Here is a 17,111-nt window from a genome sequence, read left to right on the forward strand (position 1 = left end):
TGCTGAGGTCGGGGAAGCAGGTCCTCAGCCTGAAGAGACCTCTGTACATACACCGTAGGGTGTACAGACAGAGGTCGAAGGTATACCTAATTTGGTTCTGATGATCCCATCAACCGCATGTCGATAGGGCGAACAATTGTTGTGGACTGTGAACTTGTGGAACATACAGCTTATTTTGAAATAGCATTATTCAGGACGTTTTAATCGGTCTTTGTATAATATGCATGTGTTAGCACTAATTGTTCAAGTCGGTGTATGAAATACACATAAAATGCGTCAACTAACGGCTTTTGTGCAGCAAATAAAACGAAACCATTACTGCCGGATGCATATGAATATTTAGGCAAAAGTCTATAAAATCTATACGTCATCAAAATATAGATTTAAACCACACAATGCGAAGTGTGTACCTATCAAGTAACAAGCAACACATTACTTGATACAACGGTTTGATAACAGTGCTTAAAGGAAAAGGGCCACCTTTAACATGGGGATTGAAACTGAGATAGCCATCTTGTAGCCCGTGTCCGAAAACCTCTCTGTCTACCTCCTTACGGCCGATTTCGGCCTCCATTCGTAGTTATCGGCAATTTTAAAAGAAAATATGCCAGGAATGCGTTCTTATCCCAGGAATGCGTTCTTATCCGACAATACAGCCACCCGCGGCGAGGCTTTGGTTTTTAACCAATCAGCTTGCAGCAGTACTGATCAGGCACGGATCCCTGTACTAGCGAGCAGACCACGAGCAGTTGCGTTATTTTTCGTTGTCTGTTCTGGCAATCGGCCGGCGGATGAACATCCGCAATCGAATCTTGAAATCCGTCGCGCTGATTGGTGATGAGTTTCATGAGCTACTTTTATGAGGTCTATGAAAGTAAACCTATGCTATGCCCTGAACAGATGACATCTCGTTTGGTAGCCAATTGCTAAAATGCATTTTTATCTTATGCAAGGCAGTATACCATATTTTATACCGTGGCTCTGATCCGAAATCAGGGCATTTTTGTTCGAACAAATACCTATAATAACGATGAAGAAGTGCGTGATCCGCGGAGCAAACGACCTACGTCGGGTCGGGACTGATATGCGTGTGACTGTGCACAAGTAAGTACCTAGGTACCTAGGTAGGTACCTAAATTCTTATTTATTGCAATGGCTCTTTTATTACTTTTGTTTTCACAGAACTCTCCCCTGGATTAGCAAACCCTTTTGAACTGTTCAGGCTTTCACAACTGAAATGCCAGACTGGATAAAAAAACGCAAGTTATGCCGAATATGTCATGCGAAGTGGCGTGATTGCGGCGTTGCCCCGAAAATTTCATCGCACATCCAGCATAATTTTGCATGCGTCAAATTCAGCGCATGGTGGCAGCTGAATTTTTAGGCGCAGGGTGACCGCATGGCGCATAATGTTTATGCAAATGGCTGTCACCGAATTTTTTGACACGCTGTGGTCAATCTAGCAGCAGACTTGCCCTGCGGGCGCTGGCAGGTCTGAAGAGAGTCGGAACTTCCGGCCTGGGCCTTGTTTCACCTTAAGATTCTACAGTGTGCCACACAAATTGTGGTATTGGGTTTTCATGGGAACATTAACTAATTCAGACGCTCAGAAAGGGAAGAGCGTCTGACTCCGAGGCCCCGGAACGATCTGTCTGGTTGATATAGCCTTGGTCGGTAGATATGCACATGTGCTTTATGTAAAAGTGGCTTAATTTTGGTGCAAACAGGCACCCAACTTTCAGTGGAAATCATGCACTGGAATTTCAGCTCAAAATTGCTTGCTTCAAATTTTGGCGCATGAGGGGCTCACGGGCATCCGGCGTAGTGTATGGATGTTTTCCAGTCTGGCTGAAAGGCAGAACTCAGACACATTTATCCAGCCCTTCAAATCCCATTTCCTGGTTGTGGTAACACCTACCTTTCCATGGGGGTTTGGTTCATCTCTTGTCTACACAGTTTTCTTTCACTTATGTGCTGACAAGAAAAGGAAACTCACCAGAGCCCAGTTTCACCAAGTGCAGTAAACTCAATTTGGGGTAAACTACCAAACTACCCCACTACTTAACTACAAAAACTACCCCAAAATTTAGTTTACCGCACTTGGTGAAACTGGGCTCAGTGGAGCTATTCAGCTTAATACACAGAGTATGTGTTGCATGGACTAAGCATGTGTTGACCCTTTTTTACTTTTAGGTTCCCGCTAAAAAAAGAAGTACAGAGAAAAGTGGATGAGGGTGTGTGGCATGACCAATGAGCCAAGACCACATGACCACTTAAACTTAACAAGAAGTGCGCACCATGATAAGCACAGTCAAAAACGTTTGCGTCTAAAGAACAGTGCTGTGCCGGATCAGAATGTAAGTATTTTTTAAAAGTGATGAAAATGCCTGCAAAGTTATCAAAAGACTTTGAATATTGTTTTTGTAACACTTCACTCTAAAGTTATTCCTAGTACCAGACATCACAGCTTTAGTGCAGAGTCTTTATTTGTGATATTTTTAGCCAAAAATTATTACTAGTACCGAGCCCTTACAGCTTTACAGCCCTAGTACCTTGCCCTTATTTTTTATATTTTTTAGCCATTTCAACCTAACCGAATATCTGTATGTTTGTATGTTATTGTTTTGATCTGTATTTTATGCTACCTCCCTATAGGTAAGTTTTATTAAAACATGTGGTAACGGTGTGCTGATTTTTTACAGATTCCGTATACGCCTTGGGTTGCTGTCGCTGCTCGGTCACCCACAGATGAAAGTGATCAAGAAATGGACATCACTCAGGTAAGATTCAAGCGTCCTTTATTTTACACATAATACACTAAGCAGTAGCACCCTAACCGCAACATATGGGAATGCATTGCCTGGTGGGTGCCTACTGCCTACCTGTATGCCAAGTTTCAGCTAAATCGCCCCAGTAATTACAGAGTTATTGAAATGGGAACAATTCGGCACCTCTTCTTTTTGCATTTTGCACGTGCAGTGGGGGTCACTCACATAGATCAAGAGCATCCGACCTTTGGTTGAAGGGGTGCAGCTACCCTACAAAATTTACCGCAAGACCGCCCAAGCGGCTGCTGAGATGAGCCTCTCAAAATCACTTCTTTTGCAACTTTTGACAAATAACACCCTTGACTTTTCACGTGGCACGTGCCACGACGGTCCCTGTAATGTATCAAGAGTAGTCAATTACGGGGTAGAGGGAATAGGGCTAGCCAACAAAAAAAAAAAGACCGCAGGCCAATCGGTCCAGCGGTTGCTGAGATATAAGCCTCTCAAAAGCGTTACAGGCCGGGCCGGGTCGGGCCGCTCATACTGAGCTTTTCCCGTGATATTGAAAAGACTTCGCTTCGCTCGCTCGCTCGTAATTAACAATTCATGGTTGACTATATGGATTAAGCTAAGTGATTGCGCTCTATTAGCACACTATCTAAGTAGCCCTTAATTGCTGCCGGTGCGTGGACTGTGAAAGTGAGCCGAGCTGTGACGCAAACCGTGCGCCTTTTTCAGGTGTGGGATCACTCGTGGAAGTTCACGGCGGATGCGGAGCCGTGCATGCAGCTCTGGTTCGATCCTGCTCAGGGAAGCCCCAATGACGCCGTGGCGCGCATCTGGGCTGAGCGGGTGGTGGCGGACGGTGCGCGGGCGCTGCCGCGTGGCTGGTGGCCGCGGCCCTGGCGGCAGCGGCCCGCTCCTGACCCGGTCGCCCTGTGCCGAGCACAGAGTGCCGACTGAGGTCAGTCTTGTGATCGAGCTTCCGCGCCGGAGGTGGAACAGGTGGAGCTGGCGGTCACCTGCGCGGGCTCGGCGGCCTGTAAGCCGTGCCGAGACGAACCGCGACACTCTTGCTAGATCTGCACCCCATTGTAATCTTCTGTAGTCGATATTCGGTAGGTACTCAATGCTCATTTTTCTGATATTAGACGAGTGGCGGGTTTTGATGTTACATTGGAGACTGCTGTCTCGGGTGTCCCGACAGTGTTCGATTGTGGTGTAATGTAGATACATAGACGGGATGCCGCGGCTCGGATTCGTAGCTGGACTACCATGTGCCTGTCGATTGAGATGCTTTGCCTGGCGATTGAGATGATTCGGGGCGCGGCCCCACACTGACGCCATGGTGCAATGAGTGACTGGCGACAACTAAGCAATTATGTACTTTTGTAGAACACATGTTTTCATGGATACGAGGCAGTCCTTTTTTCGCTAGCAGTCATTTGGTTCACGATACTTTCGATACCGACAAATATGTTCGGGCGGCCGGTCCGTCCGCAGCTAATGCGTGCTTGCCCGCCGATGCCTAACGGAGCGCTGTGCTGTCTACGCTCACTGGTCGCTGGCCCGAGAGCCGTTCGGTTGCTGCTGTTAAAACAGTTCTCACAAAAACACGCTGGCTGGCTGCCAGTTCTTCACCAATGAGAGGCCCAGTAGCATCAGCAGGTAGCATTGTTTAATATTACTATTCCATTTTGTTTACCCATATGTCCGACCTAGAGCCGACTGGTAAAAAGCGGCAACCGAGCAGCCCTCCGCAGCGCTGCAGATCATGTACGCTCGATTATACACAATATATGTGTCCTTCTTGCACACAGAGACATGACGTTTTGTAGAGCTTTTATATCGCTTGTGGCTGAAAGGAATATTGTACATTTTAGAGCTTTCATATACGCGAGAAAATATGGTGCAAAAAAACATTTATGAAGCCTGTTGAATTTTAAAGGTTGTTGGGGCATTTCACAGACTGTGTCGGTGGGCAGGGCAGCCCGGCCCCGGCCGCCGCCGCCGCCGCCTCCTTCACTGGTATGTGGCAGGGACGGAAGCTTCGTATTGATATACCGGGGTGCAACTCAAGCAGCATATCACCTATCAAACAACCTTCGGTTATGAAGTGAATGAAAACTAAATATTATGTATGACTGTGATCTGCGCTGCGGTGTTTCCAAAGTGGAGGAAGTACGGGGAGCTGGACCCGGACTCGATGAGCCCTCTACTACGGATCTGGGTCTTCGCAGCTGATCGTCTGTGAATGAGAGATCATATGATACCAATGCATACCGAACGGATCAAAAACAGTGCCATTATATATTTGCAATTCTACAGCTTTACGTAAGCCCATCCTAGTGAATGCATTAATACGCGTTGCTTTGACAACTGACATCCGGTTGAAGGCGTTTTTTTTCGGCCAACAGCCGGCCAGCAGTTGTTGCAGGCCGGCCTCGTTGGGAAGCAGGTTCATTTTCCGACAGCCACTGCGTGCGGAAGCACTCTCTGATGGCGCGGACGGCGCGCGCCGGCTCCTGTTTCTGTAACGTGTAGAGGCGGGTGTCGAGCAGCTGGGCGCGTAGCGGGCGGTCCTCGAGCACGCGGAACGCGGCCGGCTGGCGCGGGTACAGGCGCTCCCTAAACAGTACGCCCGAGTGGTGGCAGAGTCGAGCGTCGCGGCGCGGCAGAGCGCGCGGCGCGGCAGAGCGCGCGGCGCGGCAGAGCGCGCGGCGCGGCCGCCGTCTGTTCCAGCTCGGCGTCGGCGCGCCCCTCGGCGAACAGCAGGTGCAGCTGACGGTCGGCCAGGCAGAAGCCGCTGATGCCTGGTGTGCTGACGTCGCCGGGCCGGCGCGGCGCGGCGCCCTCGGCCGCCGCCGGGCTGGGCGGCTCGTTGAGCTGCTGGATGAGCTGCAGCACGCCGCTGCGCTGCAGGCCGCGCTGCGAGACGACGGCCAGCAGGCGGCCGTAGGCGCAGCGCGCCGGCGCCGGCCGCGGCAGCAGGTCCAGCGGCACGGCCAGCGACACGGAGACGGACAGCTGCGCCGCCGACTGCAGCAGCTGCAGCGGCCCGAACGGCGGCGGACACGTGCCGCGCTCAATGTCGGCCGCCGGAGAGGCAGCCGGTCCGGCCGGCACCGCTGTCAGCGGCACCTCCACACTGAGCAGACGCACGCCGCGCGTCAGGGCAGAGACGTCCACCACCACCTGCCGCGCACACAGAGGGCCGACAGTGGTGACAGCGCGCGGCGGGTCAGACCTCACAGTGGGGATAGCGGCAGCGGGTCAGACACCCTTATAGAACAGCACGGGGCGGAGCCGACAAAAGAGGACGAGGAGACGGTCATACAGCCGACTGAGGTCCGGGCACCGACTGACTCAAAGTGCTGAACATGTCACACATTTCTAAATGGCTTCTGTAGGACGGAATAGTGTCTCTTCCTTCCAAGGCTTACTTGCAAAATAATATGGAAAGACACAATTTTACAAGTTGTGTTTTTATGACATAAGTTCTTTATAACATTTCAACACGCAAACATCATACCTTGACAATTGTTCACGATGAAGATCATGCAGGAACATTTCATATTTAGTCACCCTTGATTATTTTGTTGATAGTGATGCGAAAGGCAAATTACCAAAGTATATATTTGCAATTATTTGAGTTAATAATTTCAACTTTTTTTGTGTTGAAAATTGACTTTTGAAACAATAAAGACAAATGAATTATCAGTGTCTGGAAAGGTGCAATGCTGAAAGCTTCTTATTACATTCTAATTTATATCTAAAGCTTTGTGATATCCAAACTCTCAGAAATAACCAAGGACGTAACCAAGGAGGGGGGAGGGGCACGGGAGCCATGCCCTCGTGCCCCTTCCCCCCTCGGTGATGGCGATTTTTTTAATAAAAACAGCTGTGACACCCCCCCCCCAAAAATAGTGGGCCTAATCAGAGAAATTTTCCTTTTTTGGAGGGGGTACAACACTAGGCCACAACCTGTGACCCCCCCCCCCTGAGCAAAATCCTGGCTACGTGCCTGGAAATAACAAAGCACATCCTATCCTTTGATGTTGGACGCAAGAGCCAAGTTGCTACGCGCCCTAACCCATAACAACAACAACATCCTATCCTTTGATGCCACTTACCAGCAGCTTTGCGCACTACCAAACAGCCACCTTTGGGCCTTTGTTGTTCTTGTTTTGGGCATTGTCAGTGGTAACTGGAAATAATCAGACATGATGGTCAGAGTAGGGAATGTGAGTTGTGACTACAACAAAAATCATTTCATTCCTATAAAATAGGCATGATTTAATAGAAGACCTTCTTCTTAAGAAAGTGTGTCATGGATACCAGCTAATCTGTATGGTATTTATCTCCAGTATTATCATATAGGTATAACAATATCACCACCCGCCACCATTGAATGTAGGTTTTAGGTTGTAGGTTTTAGGTGGTAGGTTGGGTATCGGTAAAGCTGGTGTCACCGTCAGCGCTAACCGGTAAATGTGTAGATAAAAGGAATCTTAAAAACAATCTAACTTAACCTAACCTTACCTACTGACCTGCAACCTACCTACCCACAACCTACCAAACTAATATACGCTGACAGTGATGCCAGCTTTACCAATGCCGTACGTTGTAGGTTGTAGGTAAGGCTAGGTCAGGTAAGATTATGTTTCATTATATATTTACTGAGAAGACGGCTGAATGCTCTTGAGACGTGGCTATACATTTACATTTTGTAAGTAATTTTCAGGTTTCAATGAATATTTCCTAGTGGAATGTTTTGAAAACCATTCTAAATGATGACCTTTAGCATTCCATAGTACTTTAAAGCTAATTAACCACATCGCCAATGCTAGGTCACATTGCATGCCTACTTCCACCGGCAGCTCCATGGGATATATGATAGGCAGGGGTAAATGGAATATTTTTTATTAATATTCTTGAAGAAAATTATAGGCATGAAAAGAAGATGATCTGCCTTTGAGATTGATATGTGATGCCTACTTTGGAGGAACATAATCATAATAATTACACAATCATAAAAAATGCAATGTAACCAAACAGCCGCTTATGCCGCAAAATGAGAATCAAGCCAATCACTGAGGACAAACAATTTCAAACCACCAAAACTATATTCTTGCTATTCACCAATAATCCTAAAATAGCGTTCCATGGCCATTATATCCATCTTTCACCCTTACCTTCGACAGATAACTAGCGCCACGGGCAGACACACGGGGCGACAAGTTGTTTACAACCGCTACAGTCCGACGAGTCTATCCTCCTCAAGGCTGATTGGCTTGAGTGTGACGTCATTGCTATGACATCATACAGTAGCTGCGGTAGAGAGTATAAACATAGTACCAATATGTTAAATAGTTTGAAATACTTTTTAGCGAATTATGCACTTCTGGCACCGGTTTTGAAAAGAAAATGGAAAATAATAATGTCAAAATAAAAACCAACGATATCTTCATATTTCAAGAAGGTGGCACTTTTCCTTTAAGTAACCAGTAAATACATTTTCCCACACATGTTCAAGCACAGGCCTCTGTATAGAGTGATGTATTGAGTAGCCAACTTCAAGGGAATGGCTGCAGAGCCGTGGTACCTAACTGGTAAGGCTGCCCCTAGGACAGTCGACTTCGTTTGAGTCATTGACCTCTAGAAGTCTTTTTTAGGTCAATGGTTTGAGTCGTTCGGCTGCAAACTTGATGGCCGACGAACAGGGCCGTTTTACAGGACGCTGCTATAAACCGACGCGCCGCTACGAAGCATTGGCGTCTCGGTTCCCATGAAAACGTATGCGAATAGGGGAGAGTGGGGTAATTTGGCCGGTGGTGTAAATTGGCCGCCCCCACCTGTACGAAAGCTAATAAAAGTGAATGAAATAACTTTAGTCTCTATTCATTTGTCATCGGCAGAAATAACTAGAGAACAAACGTCAAAACTTTCCCCCTCTTAGTTTTATTCAAAATTAATAAAACGTGAATTTCGTTAGAAAATGGTAACTTTTACTTCCGTTTAAAATTTTTGTATAACATGTAGTATTTGGGCTGTAAGCGAATTCCAACATTATAGCGCCATTCTTGAGGGTGTTCAGCGGTTCCAAGAGCAATTTCATCTAGTTCTGTACAGCCATGACGACTTTATAGACAAAAATTTTCAGAATGGCAATGTGGAGTTATTTGGCCGGGACTAGCGGGGCAACTTGGCCGGTGCGCTCAGAGTCACTTTGCTGGGACGGCCGAGTTGTCACGGTCAACTATACCATGAAGGACATAATTCATGACCAACTTTGACTACCTTGATGCCCGGACAGCTGTAAGGGCATGTGACGTCATCAACGGTTACCTAACGTTGTTTTGCTAATAAATACTTACAGAAAAAAGATACAGCCGCGCAAATGGTCTGATTGTGTTCAGCTCGTCAAAGCGCATCGAATGATATACATGGTGACCTTGAACTCACGTAACCTTGAGGTCAAGCGACCTGAGGTAACGTGACCTGAAGCCAACCTTTGGCCTTGACCTCTCGAGGTCAAGACATACATGTTTCGATGCGGAATGACGAGAGAATTACGATGGTATTTTTAGTTTTGGCCCAGCTTGAATACTTCAAAAGCTATTCGTAAAAAACTGTCATCGCATCTAGAGCCGTTATTTGACTATTTTCGACCCCTGTGACGGCTGAGTCAACCTCCAAAATGCTTCAAATGCGTCGTAGGACACGCGTCATTGCTGAATGTGGAGCTGACTTGCCGATAACAAAAATCATGGCCTCAAACTAACACCGGCCAAATTGCCTCACACCCCCGGCCAAATAACCCTGCTAGTGGGGCAATTTGGCCGCTTTGCAGATCTTTGTAATACGTCACAATTTCAATATAAGTAGTCACCCTATCATTTTAACTTTACTGTCCAGGAAAGTAAAATGTATGCCACACCTGTCAGCGTTGAGAAAATGCAGAAAGGTGTTGTCGATTTTTAGTTACATCGTTTTCTAAAAAAAGCGGCCAAATTACCCCACTCTCCCCTACTTGTTAACGTTTCCATAGAAAACGAAGCTCAAGTAGGTACCCACAGGCGGATCCAGAAAGACAGTCTCGAACTCTGCGCGGGAATACCACCAAATTTCTCCAAAACTTGCAAAAAACTCCTCAAATTTAGATTCTTTACGCACTGCTGTGTAGTTAAAGCAGAGTTTTCCCAATAAAAGTTGCTTATTTTTCTTCGTATTCTATAAAACGACAAAGTTTCGTCGATTTCGGACGCTGCGAGGGGGCACTTGCCCACAATACCCCTTCCCCGGATCCGCCAGTGTTAGTACCTGGTGGCGGCGCGGCGGGTCGCAGGTGCTATATAGGTAAGGCAGCACCCCGGAGTCAAGATTATTTCCCCGGAGTCAGAGGGAAAATAACAAAGATCAAAGGAGACGTAAGATTGAATAACAGATGGTGTTATTTACATATACCTGAATTGTGGAACACACCCCGAGGAGAATACCAACAGACAACTTGCCGGTGACTGATTCGGGAGCGTGCAGGGTCGGGTAGGTAGCAGAGCGGACTGATGCAGGGTCGGGTAGGGGCCAGAGCGGACTGATGCAGGGTCGGGTAGGGGCCACAGCGGACTGATGCAGGGTCGGGTAGGGGCCAGGGGCCAGAGCGGACTGATGCAGGGTCGGGTAGGGCCAGGGGCCAAAGCGGACTGACCCTGAGACATGCGGTTCACGAGCAGCCAGTCTCCATCGGCGGCCTCTGTGTTGTCAAGCGTGGCTGGCACCTGGAACAGACGGCACTCGGCCGACCCGCGACTGAACGCCACGCTTCGACAGGACGGACGGGCCTGGCACATGTTGCGGCACCAGTCTGTGGACAGGGGAGTGGGGACAGTATGGTACCAGTCTGTGGACGGTACCAGTCTGTGGAGAGGGGACAGTACAGTATCAGTCTGTGGACAGGGGACATTACGGTACCAGTCTGTGGACAGAGGACAGTACGGTACCAGTCTATGGACAGGGGACAGTACGGTACCATTCTGTGGACAGGGGACACTACGATACCAGTCTGAGGACAGGGGACAGTACGGTAACAGTCTGTGGACAGAGGACAGCACGGTATGTACCAGTTTGTGGACAGGGAACAGTACGGAACCAGTCTGTGAACAGCGGCCGCTATATGACTGAACGTGACTAGCTGCGCAATAAATTTGGAGCAGTCAGCCTAAGTTTGCCTATGGAAGCAGAACACCATTTAAATGTTTTTACTTTTACAGTCGGATATGTTGCAGCCGCCCTCAGCCGCCTCACTAAACGCCAATCTCGCCTCCGATAAGAGTGGTACATCCCCGCGCGTCCCCCGACTGATAGGAGCGGCAATCTGCTTTTATCGGCCCCGCAGAGGAGTGTGCTACTCACTCTCGTTGTCCGTGTCAGCAGTCATGAGCTGCAGGTCAGCACGGGGCAGCCGGCCGGCCGGCAGCGGCTCGGTCAGCCGGTTGAACTCGGCCGTCACGTCCTGGCACGGCTCGTCCGGCTCCTGGGGACCCTCGTACTGCGAGTACACCGCCGCCGCCGCCGCGACCAGCCAGGCCAGCCGCAGGCACACAGACAGCCCCATTGGCGGCTCAGAGGCGAGGGTTGAGCCGACAGCGGACGGTGCGCGACCGGACGCACGCACACCCCGAGCGGTGTGTGTGCCGTCAGCGGGTCGTTCGGGGGTCTCTCAATTTACCCTGGGTCACACCAGGGTTGTCAAGGAGACCGCACGACTGGGGAGACATCTTACGGCAAACGCCGGTACTACTGGTCTGGCCGCGGCATCGCGTCGGTCGCAGCTGGACTACACATGGGCAACGACCATGGTCAGCCGCTCATTTTCTGAGGAAGGCGCCCAGATGCCATCTGCAGAGCTAATAATACACACGGAAATTGTTGATCAGGGCGCAGCAACACCACAGCCAGAATAATTACATACTTTTGAGGTGGGATAGCCTGTATGCCCGCACGACCGGATCGCCGGCAAATCAAAAATATTTGCTTTCAAAATCAACAACTGCTCTGAACCAAGTAGTATCACGGAACGGGACATCGCCCTCCATGCCGATAGTCCATCTCGTTCCCACTCCCTCCTTGATACACCCCACCAAAGTCCGTGTGGTGTGGTCAGCCGTTCGGCTGTGTATATATTGCGGGGCGGGCCGATGCGACCCCGCGCCCGGCCACCGTCTATTCACCTAACGCTCTGTACAGCGGGCATTCCATCACACACACGGACGCCATCCGACCGCGCTCTACTGCTGCTTGGCCTCCAGCTTGAGCCGCAGCGACTCGGGCATGGAGGGCGGCGGCGGCCGCGGCACGCGCAGCGCCACCTTCACGCCGTCGTAGATGAACCACTGCAGCGCCGTCAGTGTGCCGATCATGATGATACGCGCCGTCAGGCCCTTCCACATGCCCATGAAGCCCAGGCTCTTGGCGACGTCGAGGGCCGACGAGCCCTTGGCCATGTTGAGCTTGCTGACGACGGTGTCAGCCGGGTGGGAGACGATGGCGCAGAACACGCCGGCGATGTAACCGGCGGCGAATGTCACCACCAGCTGCTCGCCCTTGGAGCACTCGGCGCGCGGCTTGGGCACCACGTACCTGCGGACGGGGCGGGCGCGGTCAGCCGAGGGAGACGAGCGGGACGGGGCGACAGGCATCCGCAGGCGGGGAAGGTCGGGATGGGCCGCTGCCCACACTGAGTCCAGATGGATCTATTAGGACGGCTCCAATCGGTTACAATGGGGATGATCTGTCATGCCACGTCGGCCAGACACCAGTTTTACAATAATTTGCATGGGGAAGGGGGAGGGGTTACACCGTTACGAGATTGATGAAGGTCGTTCGACCTACACACCACTCACTTTTGTCATTACTTTCCTCGTTCATTTTTCACACCATTGCCGACTGGCTGCCCGCACACACATCACAACTTCAGCACAAGACCCCTTGCTACTCACTGGTAGAGTGCCTCAACGGTGCGCTCGAAGCAGGCGAACTTCATCATCGTGTAGGGGATCTGACGAGCCCAGAGCGGCGCCACGCCCTTGTAGAAGCCCCACCAGCCCTCCTGCTGCATGATGATCGGGAAGCCGGCGCGCAGCGTCGCTGGGAAGCCCGGCATGGTCTGGATCCGCACCTGGCGACGGACAGAGCGCGTGAAAACCGCGGGAGTCGCACCAGTATCGACCGATCTGACCACTTCGGCGGTTGCATGTTACATATGCACAAGCAGCGATGGCCTTACGATTCTCGTATGATTTATTTTGTTCACCTATACTTGCCAGTAGCAAGTGACCGAAAAGTTATTAATTCATTTTATGGTATAATTTGAAGGCCAAGAAAAGGCTGAACAGCCCACGGGCAGTAAGCACAGAGCCGGCGACCCGCCGTACCTTGAGGGCCTCCATGGGCGCCAGCGCGATGTCGGCGAAGAACTCGGCCGACGCCGAGGCGGCCAGGTAGAGCGAGGTGCGCCACAGGTAGGCCTTCTCCTCGCCCAGGACGTTGGAGTAGACGTGCTTGAACAGCTCGTAGAAGCCGAACTTGCACAGGCCCTGCATCGAGTAGCCGATGAGGGTGGGCGCCCAGCCGCGCGCCAGGCCTCGCACTCCCTCCTCTTTCACGGTCACCTGGCGAGAGACGGTGGACGGGTCGGAGGTCAGCCTAGCCAGGTCGAGGGCTCGTCTCGCGCCTGGGTCGGAGGTGCTGGCCGAACTTGGCACACGACGAGGCGAGCCTGTTTGAGTATAATTTCGTGAAAACAACAATTGTGTGGGTTTCGACATTTTTCTCGCCTCAATTATTTCAATGGTTGAGCAGGAGGGGGATAGGAGCTCATATATGATCAGTAAGCAAGTCACATATTCAAATCAGTAAAGAGATACCACATTTTGTTGACATGTGATAGACAGTAGGCTGACCCCATAACATCAACCTTTTCAATCAAGCTACAAAACAACCTTCTCCAGTGGCCGTCTGTTGCGTCCGTCACCACCTGCCGGGTCTACCCACCTTGAATCCGTTGAAGATGCCCTTGTACTTGTCGGCGTTGGTCTGCAGGCGGCACTTGACCAGGTCGAGCGGCACGATGGCCGTATGCGTGATACCGCACGACAGGATACCGCCGAAGCCGGCGATGGCGAAGAACTTGGGCGAGCCATACTCGCAGCTGTACTCGGGCTCTGTCAACGCACGGCAGCGACGTCAGTGGGTCACTGCCGAGTGCCGTCCACGGACTGGCAAAAGGGTGGGGAGGCCGGGAGGGCATGCCATTGATAACAACCAATTCAGCTGAGTCAGTCAATGCTACTAGCACGCGCGCGGATGCTTGGGATGAGTGAGCACACAGTCTAGATACTGGTTAGTCTTTAATGACACTGCACTCGCAAGTCACACACTCACAGTCGAAGAGGCCACACTGGCGCCCCAAGAATGGTGTGGGTCACAGAATAGTTTCAACCCTGCGTCTGCCTGCTGCATGGACAATTGATCCAACTGTGATACCAGAAACTAATGTGGTGCTGAAAAACACTAGTTGTGACTTGTGATATAAATGACAAGAAGTTACTAAGGTAGGTGGTACCGCCAGGAAACAATCAAAGTTTACCTGTGGCTTTTGTTATCAGCATATCTCTCAAGTACCTATGTGCTTACTTTATGTATGTCAGCTATCTGTTTATCACGTATCAGTTGCCTTGTTTGCACTTTAAAAGGCTTATCTGTCATGGACAGCATTACCACTTAGTGACATCCCTGACTATTCTAAGACAAACACCCTAACCAAATTCATTTCCTCCTAGGTAAAACACAGATATGTTAAAGTGTTTATAAATAGAAAAGCATAGTCCACTACATATGTAAGAGGTTTATGGATCACCCTAGACTGACAACTAACATACCTGCTGTGCTGAAGGCGGCAATGTTGCGCCCGTGCACCAGCTGCTGCTGAGGCTGTTGGCTGGGAGCGCTAGGCTCACACTGGGCCACAGTCGGGAAGGGGCTGGAGCGGGCAGTGTCCCACAGGGAGCGAATCATGGCTGGGTCCTGTCAGTACAGTTAAATGCATACAATTAAATCAAACATTGCAGCAAGCATTGGGACACTCTGGCAACAGCATGCAGATCAAGCTTATTAGACAAATAACGACCTGATTTGATTTGAACAAAACTCAACAAGAATATTAGTTTCTACTTTCTACAACAGGTGAACATACAAGAACTCTTAAGCTGAGTTAGATCAGTCACTTTTTACATAGATAAATGCTAAAAATGTCAAACCATCTGCAATGTCACACTTGTTAGTAAAATCAAAGGCACACCAAAAAAAATTGCATAGGACCATCAACCAGGAATTCCCAAAATTTATCTTTTGGTAAAAGTGAAATATGATTATACTGATACAGCAAATGCATGGCAATTGGTAAAAAAATCAAGTGTGTCAGATTTGTTTGCATTAATGAGAGCCAACTTCAACTACCATTATGGGGCAATTCAATCAAATATTACATAACCATCAAATATAAGTTAAACTGCAGTCATAAAGTGCCTACAATTAAATCTGGTAAATTGACAAACACAAGAGAAATAAAGTAGTCATCACCTACTAAACATTACAAAAGCCAATTAATTACCATGTAATGAGCACCTGTTTTACTATTTTATACCCTAATATTGTTTTGCCTTGCCACAATTTTTTTTTAGCTGAGCCTGACACAAATAAAAATTGTCCTTTTTAGTCATTTGCTTCACATGCCTTATTGCTTACCCATAGCTCATACACTCAATCACCCCATAAATGAAAAATGAAGGCCAAATTCCAGCTATTCCTGCCCTAGCTTCAATCATTTATTTAAAAAGGTTCTCTACATCACATTTTTTATTACATCAAGTCAAGAGCTGAAAATGTTATGATAAAATCAATATATATTGTTGTCAATAGGAAAGCTTCATGGAAAACTCCATGCTCCTTGCACATAGTTTAATTATCTCATGAAGCTGCATCGTTCAGTTCTCTTACATATCTAGCTTATGTCACAATGAGTTCCTTCTTTTGCAACCTCTGAAAACTCGAGAAATTGACAAAATAAATCATGAAAGGAAGGAAACATTATTCTTAGCTTGAAAAGTGAAACCACACAACAATACTTGAATCTTTTCACACAGAGCGTTTATTAGTTTCGCCTGACCACATCTTGAGTCAGGTGCAACAGTTACATTAAAGGTAAAATTAGGTCCGGTTAGGTTGTATCATTTCTTCTTGAAGTGTACCTACCTGTTTTTCAAGAATTAATGATTTTATGAACAAATTGCCAGGTTGATACACAGTTTGTGACGATACGAGGTGGTTTTTATTCAATTTTAACCCTAGGGTGCAAAATAGGGATATTACAAATCCAGGAATAGCAATGTGAATATAACCAAATATCCTAGGGAAAAATCTTGAAGCCATAACCCTTCCTATCTAGCCTTTTGAGCGAAAAAAAAGCATGAAAGTCGAATTTTCGAATGCATGATGCATATATGACGCATAAGCGACGTTATGAAAATGTAAATCACTACGCTCAGTACCCATGACTAGCCACAAAATATCTATTATTATACTAATTTTAATGAATGACTAACAGGAACACATATTTATTCCTCTGCATACCTTTTCGCAGCTATTTGCAGCCAGTTAGTTGAGGAAATTCACCCAGCCAGTCAACCGGCGCTGGGGTCACACGGCAAGAGAAAGAAAATTTTTCTTGAACTATGGCGCTACCAAATGTTCAACTAGATAAATTCGACTGAGAACTGTAAAAGTACTTTTCAAAAGAAGTCTTAGCCCTTTCGTCCCATCAAATAGCCATTCAAGTAATAATCTTCAAAAATTCATCATATTCACGAGTGCTTTTCAACAAATAGCATACTGAGAAAACATTTTAGGATATGGTAGAATTGTGGTAGATAGTAGATACTATCTGCAAAGGCGTTCCCAGGCACTCCTGCATGGGAGGCTACAGCAAGGGGGTCATAGGCGGCGGAACGGGAAGGGCACTGGGACACCGTGCCCCCCTTTGGTTTTGGCATTTTAACATTAGCCCTATGGGCATTGCATGGAAAGAATGGGACCAAAAGTCGACAGTGCCCCCCTTAATTGAGGGTGTTCCGCCGCTACTGAAGGGGCTCCCAACCCATAATTTTCCATAATTTCACCACAGCAAATGCTAGCAATCATTCAACTAATCTTATGTATGGAGCAGATTGGATAACTGCTATTGACATAACAGCGGCTTTACTGTACCGCCGTTTCCTCGTACGACTG

The 17,111-nt window shown here is 48.5% G+C and overlaps 2 protein-coding genes and 1 long non-coding RNA gene across 3 annotated transcripts; 1 reads left to right on the plus strand and 2 right to left on the minus strand.

Moving 5' to 3' along the window:
* Positions 1 to 633: 633 nt before the first annotated feature.
* On the plus strand, positions 634 to 4,162 carry LOC122376214. The gene is made up of 4 exons (XR_006255554.1): positions 634 to 1,104; positions 2,194 to 2,357; positions 2,703 to 2,780; positions 3,507 to 4,162. It is a non-coding gene; the product is annotated as an uncharacterized LOC122376214 (long non-coding RNA).
* Positions 4,163 to 4,322: 160 nt separating this feature from the next.
* On the minus strand, positions 4,323 to 11,464 carry LOC122376212. Its single transcript, XM_043355993.1, has 5 exons — positions 11,181 to 11,464; positions 10,283 to 10,632; positions 5,910 to 5,963; positions 5,241 to 5,374; positions 4,323 to 4,332 (listed from the first exon to the last, which is right to left on the minus strand). The coding sequence occupies exons 1-5, from the start codon at positions 11,380 to 11,382 to the stop codon at positions 4,323 to 4,325; spliced, it is 750 nt and encodes a 249-aa protein (XP_043211928.1). The 5' UTR covers positions 11,383 to 11,464.
* A 455-nt stretch (positions 11,465 to 11,919) lies between these two features.
* Positions 11,920 to 16,705, minus strand: LOC122376213 (phosphate carrier protein, mitochondrial-like). The gene is made up of 6 exons (XM_043355994.1): positions 16,458 to 16,705; positions 14,708 to 14,852; positions 13,821 to 13,990; positions 13,202 to 13,438; positions 12,767 to 12,945; positions 11,920 to 12,407 (listed from the first exon to the last, which is right to left on the minus strand). Exons 2-6 carry the CDS (start codon positions 14,841 to 14,843, stop codon positions 12,056 to 12,058), a joined length of 1,074 nt encoding a protein of 357 aa, XP_043211929.1. The 5' UTR covers positions 14,844 to 14,852; positions 16,458 to 16,705; the 3' UTR covers positions 11,920 to 12,055.
* Positions 16,706 to 17,111: the final 406 nt, after the last annotated feature.

Source organism: Amphibalanus amphitrite, unplaced genomic scaffold, assembly GCF_019059575.1.
Source record: "Amphibalanus amphitrite isolate SeventyFive unplaced genomic scaffold, NRLGWU_Aamphi_draft 002054F_arrow, whole genome shotgun sequence".
NCBI classification, from domain to species: Eukaryota; Metazoa; Arthropoda; class Thecostraca; order Balanomorpha; family Balanidae; genus Amphibalanus; species Amphibalanus amphitrite.

Coding starts and splice junctions, on each gene's coding strand:
- LOC122376212 (XM_043355993.1), bottom strand. CDS start 11,382: ATGGGGCTGTCTGTGTGCCTGCGGCTGGCCTGGCTGGTCGCGGCGGCG. Junction 10,633..11,180: donor TGCTGACACGGACAACGAGA/GTGAGTAGCACA, acceptor CCCTGTCCACAG/ACTGGTGCCGCAACATGTGC. Junction 5,375..5,909: donor TGCGTCTGCTCAGTGTGGAG/GTGCCGCTGACA, acceptor TACCCGCGCCAG/CCGGCCGCGTTCCGCGTGCT.
- LOC122376213 (XM_043355994.1), bottom strand. CDS start 14,843: ATGATTCGCTCCCTGTGGGACACTGCCCGCTCCAGCCCCTTCCCGACT. Junction 13,991..14,707: donor TGCCGCCTTCAGCACAGCAG/GTATGTTAGTTG, acceptor GTGCGTTGACAG/AGCCCGAGTACAGCTGCGAG. Junction 12,946..13,201: donor CGCCCATGGAGGCCCTCAAG/GTACGGCGGGTC, acceptor GTCCGTCGCCAG/GTGCGGATCCAGACCATGCC.